The sequence below is a fragment of the Rhyacophila brunnea genome, unplaced genomic scaffold (genome assembly GCF_057557595.1).
Source record: "Rhyacophila brunnea isolate RB1 unplaced genomic scaffold, BYU_Rbru_1.0 scaffold_11, whole genome shotgun sequence".
Lineage (NCBI taxonomy): Eukaryota > Metazoa > Arthropoda > Insecta > Trichoptera > Rhyacophilidae > Rhyacophila > Rhyacophila brunnea.
In genome coordinates this window covers 7613749-7625921 of record NW_028232763.1, presented here as the reverse complement: position 1 = coordinate 7625921, position 12173 = coordinate 7613749, and the positions used below count along the sequence as shown (strand labels likewise).

Sequence of the window (12173 nt, the reverse complement as noted above, 5' to 3'; positions counted from 1 at the left end):
TTATTAAATAGTAGAACAGTGTAAATACAAAAATTATAAATTAGATACAACGAAGTACACCATATGAGCTAAGCAGACCTTATTTTAAGAATTTATAAAACAATGCCCACCTATCTCATTCTCTCGCAGGTATGGAAGTTAGCCTCCCAATTGGCATTACCAATCATGGCAGGTTAGTTCTCCACCTTGAGAAAATAAACAACTGATGCTTCCGATTTCTAAGATAGGGATATATCAGGGATACAGTTCAATACTACCAAGAATGGCAGAATTATTATTTTCACCGCGTATACCGTCTAGTATTTAAACATATTACTGTATGTAAGCATACCTAAGAGGAAGTCAGTTGCATAAAGCTACGGATAGTATCCGTACAAGCTCCAGCCACACCCTAATTTTTGTATGTCCTGTGCGGCTCTAATAACTTATTTTCATACAAAATAATATAAATTAGTGACTATTAGAAACTCAATAATTTTATTACCTACTTTATATTTGAAGCTGAGTTAAGTACATTATAATGTTTTTAATTTTAAAGATAGAATATTAAATACATATTGGTATTACGTTGAAAAATTTCTCGCTTTTAAATTATTTTTACTAATTGTTAACCAAATCATTTAATAATCGAGTCTTACCTACTCAGCGCTCAAGTATAAAGTGTATGTGCTACCAGTAAAAGTATACATGTAAAACAAGGTCCCACAACGTAAGAGACATTATATTATATTTCCTACTAATATAAATCTCAGCGGAATTATTTTATTGTTATTTGGTATTAAATTTAACTGTATCACTTTATGTTAAGGTAAACATTATTGTAAAATTATTATTATGTATGAATATTATTTCCTTTATGCCATATAAAATAAATAAAATAAATACAAACCTTATTGTTCCACGTAGCGTCTTGTGCAGCGCGCACTAGGTCATAAAGTGCGCAAGCTGCCAGAGCGGTTACTCCCGTCTCCTTGCTAAGGGTAGCAGCCGCTGCAAACAAAACACACCCTACAAGGGCGCTATGCCTTTTCCACCCCCAACTACCACTACCCTTACACCGCCAACATGGCTTCTGCACTACCCCGACTTCATCACTTTGCTTTTTACACATCCCCTCACTGCTCAATTTGGAATCATCCCCGTTGCATTTCACTGACCCATTCACTACCCCATTGTAAGATCCATTGTGACAAGCATTACCATTTAATAAAGCTGTCGCCACAATACCGTTGCTTTTACTCTCCAAGTGGCAGTTGCTTTTGACGTCTCCATTAATATTATTGTTGTTAATATTCGTACAATTTGTTTTCTTTACTTGCCAAGTATTTATTCCGCATGATAGAAAAAACTTCAAAGCGCAAATTATTCCTCCGGCCGCTCCGAAGTCTTCTACTTTTCCAAGCCAATTACATTTTTTAATGCTATCAATCAAATGAAATAATATGTTATGGTAGTTTAAACTTTCAGCTGAGTATAAAAAAGATGGCTTCCTTTGACCTATAAGATCTTTATCACCGGAATAGCCGTTTGAGAGTACGTGACCGTTTGAAGTAGCCGAGCGTCGCGTAGGTTTTCTGTAAGTTTTCTTAGCAGCAGTGACACCATTAATTATTCTACTGCAGCGCGGAATGCAGCATGCGCCGTATGGCAAATGATTCACGGTGACATTCGGATAAGGAGGAGTATCACGGTACTTCACGTGAGCCACATACACGAGAAAACTTAAAAGATAGAAATTACAAGCTGCTAAATCTGCCCGTCCTACAACTCCAGCTACTGCCTCCGTATGTATCGGATGAGATGCAAAGGTCAACCCTGCTATTGCAGAGCCCAATTTTGTTTTCGCTGGTGGAAGTAACGCTCTTGCAACTCTGACCACCAGCGCAGTGGCTAGGCAATGGAGTAGCACGTTGACTAGGTGGTATCCCCATGGTTGAAAGCCTCCTAGAAGGTAATTCAGGCGGAAGGTGAAGACGCACAGTGGACGAAAAGAGCCGTGCGAACCGCTGTCTGTTAGAGGCGTTCCCCAAAAGTCATTTTCGAGGAGGTTCCACCATGGTGTACTCGGTAACAGGTCAGGATTGCTGAGTATAGCACGCCTGAAAATAAAAGAAATAACAATATTACAAAAAATTGTCTACACAACAAGATAACGTATCGTACTAATACATTTAAATAACATAAATAAACATAATTAATACACAAAAAATGAAGGATTCACATTACATTAATTTAATATGCAGTTAGTAAGTAATATTTAAAATAACTTGATAGATATTTATTTATTCCCAATTTGAGTGTATGTAGACAGCATTTAGTCGATTCGACAAGCAAGCTATTTTCTGTTTGGAATCGAATTCAGTCATTATTACTACTTAAATTAATATTCTTCTTGCAAATAATTGCCAATAATTACGCTATGTTACGGTTTTGAACTCCATTAATATACGGCAACCATCTTTAGAATTTAAATCAATCTAATCACATCACTAATATTGCATATCTAAAATGTTAGACATACATTAAACCACTATGATGTAAAGTTCAGTATAGTTAGTAGCTTAATTCGTCAACCACTCTAGAGCTTTCACTTGGGAAGTGAAAATTCGTGTTGGAGTCCCACTCGGTTTGATTTATTTCCAATATATATTAATATTATGTAGGTATGTTTTTATGATTTGTTTTTTTTTAACTATGTATGCTCAATAGAATAGTAGAATAATATATTATTTTGGATTTTTTTATTTACTCTAAAAACAATATCCTTCAAATTATACATAAACTCTAAATTTGAAACATTGAGTCCTGGCGTATCAGAGTCCGTTTAAGCAGGTGAGTGAGGTGGAGCTTAAGGTTATGGATCAAATGGTTATATTTCACTATCATTTAGGTAATATAATGCCCATAAGATATCATAAGACATAATATTACAACACCTGTCAGAGGTGGTAAAATCTCAATTAATTAAACAAATTTATCGTCTCAAATGTTTAATTTCCACTATTATTGGTTGTGAAGCTAATTTAATTACACACTGTATAATATTATTGAGGATTTTCAAATGCATCCCAGTTTTTGAAGTTAACTAAAACGCACGATTAAAAATGAATATACATCTTCCGTGCTTTGTAGCTGTTTTGTTTTAAAAAAGGGTTTATTTCTGGTTTAATTTTTAGTTGCCACCTAGAGTATACACTCCGAGTTAGTCGAGTCAACAAGCAAGCTGTTTTCCGTTTCAAAATCGCCGTCGTGACAGGTGGTAAAACTCCCTTATCCGCTACACCCCCTCCCCCACTAACTCCAAGTGATATCATCGCCGCCTTCAACCCTTGCTACTGCCCTCTTGTGCATGCTGTAGGGTTATCAGATAAATTATTCTGCCTATTCGAATTATTTAAGGTGCAAATAAGTTCGCTTATTCAAGACTGGGTCAAAAGTACAATGCTCTAACTGGAATTTAAAGCAAATTTTAAATTAATTAACTATTGCGAAAATCATTCTCCACTCCAATATATATTTGAGAGATATATTACGTAGCTATGCTATACAATTATTTAGGCATTGGGAATTGAATTACACGACTACTTCTAAAGCGATAACAAAGTTGAGTCAATATACTTCTAAGCTTAATATAATATTGTCAAATTTTATGTTTTAAACATGCTATATTTGTAATAAAATATAAAAATACGTTAGGTCAAAGTATTTACATACGTTTATATAAAAATAATATTGATTTATTGACACTGGAGTCCATGGCATTTAATGCAATGTTATTTCATAAAAGAAATTAAAATATAATTAATAATTAATTTTACAGGTTTTATATCAAATTTGCATACCATCAGTGATAAAATAACGCCAGAATGTTTGCATATTTGTAACAAAGATCTAAAATTAAATTTGGAAACAGTTGGAAATTAATTGCGAATTATCCAAAAGTAATCACATAATTAATGTAAATTTGGTAATGCATTCGTCGTCACTATTAAATATAATTTAAGCACATGATTAACAAATTTATACTAATAATATTTTAATTGATTAATAATGTCAAGAAATAACCAAAGCACTCGAACACTGTACTTTCGATAAATTTTGTAAATTTTGATATCCATTAAAAACCCACTTAGGGTTTTCAAAGTATTAATAATATTACAATTAGTAATAAGTATACAAAGTCATAATATTGTTTGAACGAATAAGAAAATGTATTCTGTCTCTATCTATGCGTATAGTATTTAAGCAAAGGCAAACGGCCTATCTGAATAGTCTTGATAATGGTGTGACAACCGAAATAGCTACCGACAAACCTTTTTAAAAAATCTGTAGAATTTAGTATTAATTATAGTTTCATTTCTTTTAAAATGGAATTCTACCAAGTAAATGCTAACTCAATTAATAATGTTATTTTATGACAAAAAATTTCATGCACCAGAGTATGGACCCAATAAGTTGAGCAAGTTGAGCTAACATCCATTTCTCGGAAAAAAAAAAACTATTAATATACAAACCTCCACTCTATGGAGGCGCAAATTATGATCTTCTTAGGATCGGATATGACTAAATAAACTCTTTACTATTCATACTTAGAAAATACATGGTTGAATTCTATTAATAAGTATGTACTAATGTGAGAACTGCTCTCAACTAAATTTATACTTATATTGTCTCGCATATTATATTTGTTTGATTATCAGCATCTCAACCAATATTATGTTTCATTTTATTCAATATTACAATAACGCTATTATGAACTAAACAAGTGTACCTTACAATGTGAATTATGAATGATTTTATATCTAAATGTTAAGTATATAACTAGGTACCTATGTAGTTTTAATATTGTTGTAATTTTAAAAAAATATGAAATTTTATTTTTCCTGAAAATTTCATTCATTCATTTTATAGGTGTGTAAGAAAAATTCAACTACATAACAATATTATTAAATATTATATTATTAAGAATATTTCATACAACAAAAACAAACAAAATTAAAGGTATTTATAAAATAAAAACCATCAATATTTTAATTGCTAAACTAAAATATAAAATATATACAATTATATACTCAGTAATTAAAATTTTTAGCCTAACCGTACAGCTTTTAGCATCTTAATAGAACTCTGATTCACTATACAATCCCGTTTTAAGAATGATTTACAATCTACAGTTTGGTGTAGCAAGAGTTACTAAACTTGATGTTGGTTTGAAGAAAATGACGCGAGCTTGTAGGTACTTGCCTCATTTTCCAATACTGAATCATAACTGGGTGTCGTAAATAAGACTCAATTATAGGTCGTAGGTACCTACTATGTTTTATTTAAAAATAATTTAACACAAATTTTATTCAAGCTAATAATCAAGCCATTTAACTAAGCGACGCTATAATTCTACCCCTTTTCGGTTGGTTGGTTAGATATTACGACTAGCTCGAAAATATTTTCTGAGGCGAAAATAATATCGGTAGGTAGCCCTATCCATGTGGCTGTGCCGCCGATCGCCATTCGGCTATCTTATCGGAAGGTAAAATTAACTGCTGCCCGATTAAGTTTTGCGCATGCCCGCCGGGAATTCCCGCTCGGATTTTATTTTATTTCACTCTGCTTGCCGCCTGAAAAAGTGTTTGTTTTATTATTGTAACTTGAAAGTATAGATAAAAATATATTTTATTTGAATTCAGTACTTTAATAGATATGGAAATATTTTAGAGTATTCATTTTCCAGCTCAAAACTTTACAAGACAATTGCCCTACATGGATAATTGATAGCTCGTTATTTACTTTTGATAAATTAAAAAAGAAGCAATTGCCAACTCACTGCAATATTAAATAATCACCATTATATTACAGAACAATATCGAGCAACTATGTTGATTCATCAAAAATAATATTAAATGCTTGCAATTGAAATGTCTGTTTTGTTTAGAATAGTTCTAGTTCACAGCCAATTTTATTTAATGAGCTATACACTATTGGGCTTTCTTATTATCCATCAGTGATTAATAAAGCAACTATATGGAAAATAAATAGTAACGAAATGCTTGAATTCACATATAATATAACTTAGTTTTTCGTCTGTACTCAATAATTAAACATACCTAGTAATAAATTTTCACTGAACCTACATTACATGTTACATGTAAATAGTGATAATACGTATACTATTGTTGTTACATTAATTAATAAGAGATACGAATGCATACATAATATACAACGTTTACAACCCTTCATGTTAGCAATACTGAGACTAGTGATAGAGTAAGTTTTATTAATTATTGCCATAGTATCCCCTTCGTAGTGAAGTACTTTTATGATGAATAAACCACGTAAAAAATCTTATTGTTTTTAATAAACTATTCTTTTTATTCACCGAATAATTCACAGGATTTAAGAATGTAACATTCTAATTATTGAACATACATAATATTATAAAGAACATATGGAACATACATAATATAATAGAACAGCAAAAATCTTGGAGTGATCCGTGACATCGGTTTGTAATTAAAGTAATGCAAATGCCGATCGCCAATAGTAGCTCAATTTGGAAAGCGCTTAAGTGACTATTAAAAAGCCATTAGTTAAAATTTGTCAGAATTAAGTATGGCTCCTTTGGCATAGTGGTCTATGTGCGTGGGCGCGATACCCGAGATATACAGGTTCGTCACCTGCGAGGTGTCTTACTTTTGTCAAAAAGATTTTGGTTATAATATATTTTCTCAGAAGTGTTTTCAAAATTACGTACTTATGTTCAAGCCTTACTGTCTTATCTAGAAGTACTAACTGGTGTCAGTTGGCAATAATAAATAAAACTCACGTGATCATCAGAGTACAACTACTGTAAATATGAATAGTAGATAAATAATGTGAGGTATCGTAGTCAAGTACTTCAGGTTCGATTCGGGTGAGGTCACAATATATTTTTATAAATTTCTAAATGTCTAAATGTATAAATGTCTGGGTGTTTGTGATTGTTTCACATTTATAAGTAATTACACTACTGTTTCCTTACACTACTATCATCGGGTCCCACTGTCTATTATACTGTTAAAGTTAAACATAAATATGTAAAAATAATTATAATTATAAAATTAATGATGCACTGTGGCTTTGCAAATTAATAGTAGGTACCATATTAATGCATCTACGTTTAAAAATCATTTATTGCGTAATTATTGCATTAGTTAATAATTTGCATGTTGAGTGGAAAAAATAATGCACTAAATTAGCATGAAAAATTTCAGTAGCATTAATAGTTCAAATAGCAAATTACCGACTAATAATTCATGGTTTAAAAATTACATAGGTACGCGAAATGTGAAAAATATTTAAAACACTGCATATCTACTGCTAATTTTTAATGAAATCACTAACTTACACGCTTTGCCAGGCGCAGGAAAAGTTTTTTCCGGGAAATACCCGCATAAACAGCGTGCAGCCGCGCTCGCCGACACATCCAAGATAACCCCTGACCGGACACCGGGCCCAAAAGGGCTCGCGGGCCGCCATTATCCACCGCTGGAACGGCGATAAATGTATTTACGAAGTGATAAAAGTATTTTATTTATTCGAGAGAGCATTTTTTATCTGGTGGATAAAAATCCTCACGCCTCGATGGTTGCTTACTTCCACAGAAGTGATTTTTGATAATGTGGACTGCGGCCGTGTTTATTATGGTCAACTTTTTGTATTGATTTTATGTTATTTATACCTACGTATTTTAACATCATGTGGTCGTCTGTTATCGGCTTTCATTCGATAAATCAGTTTTGATCGTCTTATCTCGTAGCAATATTTTATGATTCTTCTCTTTATCTACAAGTTCGGTTTTTTTTTTCAAAGAAAGTTTAAGTATCAAGACCATAAATATTATCTTCGCGGTTAATGCTATTTCTAACTACACTGTAGCGAGAGTATATCATGAATTTTCAGTAGATAATGATAACGTGCTAAATTGAATCATGCTATATAATATTCACTAGTGATTCCCAAAATGAAGCTCTGAAATTCAAAAGAATATAGAGACTATTCAATTAATTCAAATTTACTTATTTTTACATATTGATACATTTCTTTTATAAGAAAACAACTCAAAATACATTGTACTAAGATAATGGCGTTTTTTTGTGCATAAATTTGTTAATGCTATGATTTCTGCATTTTTGCATGTTAATGCTATGATTTCAAAAGTAAATGTGTTTATTTTTAATTAGGTTCAAATGAAGTTAGCAATGCTCAATGAAATTTTACCGTTTAAAAAATAATCAACTCAGATAATTCCCGTGAATAATTGAATTAATAACTCCAGAAAGGGTTATTCGATTCTATGACCCGTTAAAGGTTTCCCTATAGAAGTAAGGCATCAATATAGTGAAATTTACAAGATATAAACTTACGATGTCCATAACATGACATTTAAAAAACAAAGAAGTAGTATTAAAATAGTATAAAAAACAAGTAAATACTATGCATTATTAGATAAATAATTAAAATAGTAAATAGGTGCAAAATTTTTATAGTAGTTATATGGAAGTACACTGAATGAGCTAAGTGAACCGTATTTTATGAATTTACAAAACAACATCAACCTATAATACTCATTCTCACTTAGGTGGAATATATCAACATCCGAAGCAATTTGGTTATTGCCCACTCAATAATTGGCATTAAAATATATAGGGGATACCTAATCGTTACATTACATTATACGTAATCCTATAGATGCATATTTAAAAAAATATATAGGTATATATTTAAGGAAACGACGCATATTCGATATATGGTATTATTCATTATTTTAATTAGCATTTATATGGTGGATCTAAAGTAAGTTTTTAAACAAAATAATCATAGTAAATTCTACATAGAATTAACAGAAAACTTTATTTAGACACACAAAATAGTTTATTAGAGCAAAATAAATACAATTAAAAAGATTATGTTAAAAATAATGTAGATTTTTAAATATAAATAAGAGATAGTTTGCCATCCACAAAACTCAATTTAGTGTACCATAAATTCAAATGTTTATTGTACCAATAAAACTTATCAAAAAATCTAAACATTAAAACCTTCCAAAAAATTGGAGCAAACAATAAAAATCACAAACAATTACTCTAGAAGAATCTAAGTTTTACTTAAATAGGCTTGAAAATACTAGATACCGAAACGATGTCCAGTTAAATCGACGAGATAGCAAACCATCGGGCATCGCGTTGCCAGTGAGATATCAGGCCGAGTGACGAAGGGTATAAAACTTTAGCAAATTACCCCACTTTGTAGATAATGTTGCTTTATTGCCTGAAGGAGGCTCTATTGGAGGCTCCGCCATTAGCCTTATCACGGTGTGACGTCACGGCCGTGGCGAAAGCCACGCGTAAAAATATTTTGTTGTGCCTCGCACTTAATGCCAAGGATGTACAGGGAATTTCAAAATATCACGCGTTTAAGGCGATTTTAAGGAGATTTGTCAATTTTTTCGATGGCTTGAAAAAAACGTGTATTTTCCCGAATTATATCATAAATATTATTAAATTTTTTAATACCTTATAATTGATTCTCCTTTGTTCTTATTTATGTACATATTATAATATAAAAAAGCAAGTTTAAGTCCATTTATTACTTTTTTAAGTACTAAATAATAATATATAATTTACAGCTTATAATAGTTATTGTGGGTTTGAATCCTGGGTTCGGCAAAATATACATTATTTTTTTTTAATTTGTCTTCAATTTAGAGTCAAAGAATCATTATGGACCTAAATAGGTTGTACAAGTGGCTATTATCAATTTCTCGTAAAAACGAAAATCAACAAATGTAAATATAACATGGTCAAAAGAAAAGAAGTATTTTTCTCACGATATACAGATACAGTGTTAGAATTAAACACTCTTTAAATATTCTTCTTTTTTTCGATCTTTTTAATTTTTTTGTAAACATACCATTGCCTTATTACTGTTCGTCATCTTTATATTTTATAAATTCCTATAATAATCATTATTACATCCAATTAAAATGTTACTATTTTCAAATTATATGGTATTATCCAGTAAATACAAAGAACTGATATATTATATCCCTCAGATTTTACCCAATCATGCTATCATAAAGCATGCTGTACATAATATATTGATGCAAGACTTAGTTAGCAAACCTGGAATACTAGACCTACCCAGCTGGCCTATCAGTAGACCGGCCTTCTTGTAGGTTATACAAATGTAGGTATGGAAGAACTCGTATAATTATTATTAAGTTGTGATGCCATTTTGGTAATTATTAAGAAAAAACAAAAAAGAAACTTTATTAGACAATGTATATTGCCAAAATAAACATTTTCCTTTTACTTGCTGTATTATTGTCAATATCGTACGCTAACCCAAGGTAACGTCACAGGAACGGATGGATTTTTGAGCATTGTAACGAAAATGTACAATAATAACGTCTTTTAATTTATAATAATTTTGGTTATTTATTAATTAATGCAAATATTTGACAGGTTTGATTAAGGTTCACACATTTGTTGAAGAAAGTAACTTTGTATATTATATAAATCTTAACAGGAAATAGTTATTTTGTAGTAGTGTCCAACTATACAGTATTATACGGTTTGAGTTTTTGACTCGTATAAATATGATGTTCAATAAAATTATATGTTTAATTTCTAGGTTTTCTTGATATACATATTGTATTTTTAAATCTACAGTTCTTTATATACATATTACAATATGAATTCAAATAAATTAATTAATTAAATTTTTATTTTTTTGCATTAAAATCAAATAAACCAAAAATTATATATCATACTAATAATATTAATACGATTACCTATAATATTTGATAAATATTTAACTGTGAATTTTATGTTGTATTCATTATTTATTGGTTTACTTATTGTTCCGTGAAAAATATATTTCCATGACCCCTGTACATTATTAGAGAAAGCATTACTTTTCTTTAACCCTGTTGAATAAAACAGAGAGGTTTATTGCCTGATAATGAATGGTCCTTGCCACGCTTGGGTCTATAAAAAATGTCCTTTATTTATTTTATCTTAATCACCAAAGAAAAAAAATGAAGAGGGGTCTTGAAATCACGACACACTTAAATGTAATGTGAACATTTTTTACTACATGTTTTATAAGTGTTAAAAATCCGGCAAAAATTATTCTTTATCATAAAATGTTAAATAATCTAGAACTTTATTTTCCGGGTAATTTATAACTGAAACTATTATGAAAGTATAGCTGGTATGATGCGTGCTAGTTTTATGATATATATTTAAAAAAAAAAAAAAAAAAAAGAGCTTTGGATCCTTGTAGATATGAAATTTATCAGACAGAAAATTTTAAATAATTATTATGTTTATATATTTATGCTGAAAAAAATATGTAGGAACCTATTACTTTTATGCAAATAAAACGTTATACTCGGTGTTTGAAATCGGTTAATTATTTTCACAAAGTTCGTAGTTAACCTCCATTCGATGATATCAATTGGCAGGAACTTAACTGCTTCAAAATATGATATTATATCACTATTATTCCACTTATTTATCTATCATAGGTAATACATTTAGGTATGTACATTTTGGTATATAAATCCTTGACAAACGGTACATTAAATTTACTCGCCTTATTTTCTTATACTGACGTAATATATTATACAATAAATCATATCTTTTTATATTTTAACTTGTATTTTGAATTTTTGATCGTTTAAAGAGATGTATATTAATTTTAACTATAATATTAAATACTTATAGAAATAACAACTGTAGAAATATTATATCATATAATTTAACTAGGTAAATACTATAATACATCGTTCTTAACTCGTTCGTAAAACATGGTTTTGTATAAACATTTTCAAGTATTTATTGAGAAATGAAAATAAATAATTATTACTCTTAAATTATCTTTTTCAGTGCGGTATATTATTTTGATAGCATTGTCAAAGACAGATAACTTACATTCACTAGAACTTCCTGACTCTATATTCCACTCACCCAGTTGGGAACATTAGGTCGCTTTTCGCTTTTCGCGAAATAAACTTCCAATTTTAAATTCCCTGCCCCGTACAATGTGCCGCGCAAAATTTCTCGACAGCAGCCTGCCACCTTAAAAGAGCAGAAAAGCTCAGAACGTAGAGCAGTGCCTTAGGACGTGGTAAC

General features: G+C 30.5%; 1 protein-coding gene across 1 annotated transcript in view; it reads right to left on the bottom strand.

Moving 5' to 3' along the window:
• LOC147078328 (protein O-mannosyl-transferase Tmtc2-like) overlaps window positions 1-12173 on the bottom strand; it is a 556500-nt gene that overhangs the window by 404923 nt on the left and 139404 nt on the right. The window contains exon 3 of the mRNA XM_085958718.1: window positions 890-2099. Coding sequence (XP_085814844.1) covers window positions 890-2099 — 1210 coding nt within the window. The remainder of the gene's footprint in view (window positions 1-889; window positions 2100-12173) is intronic.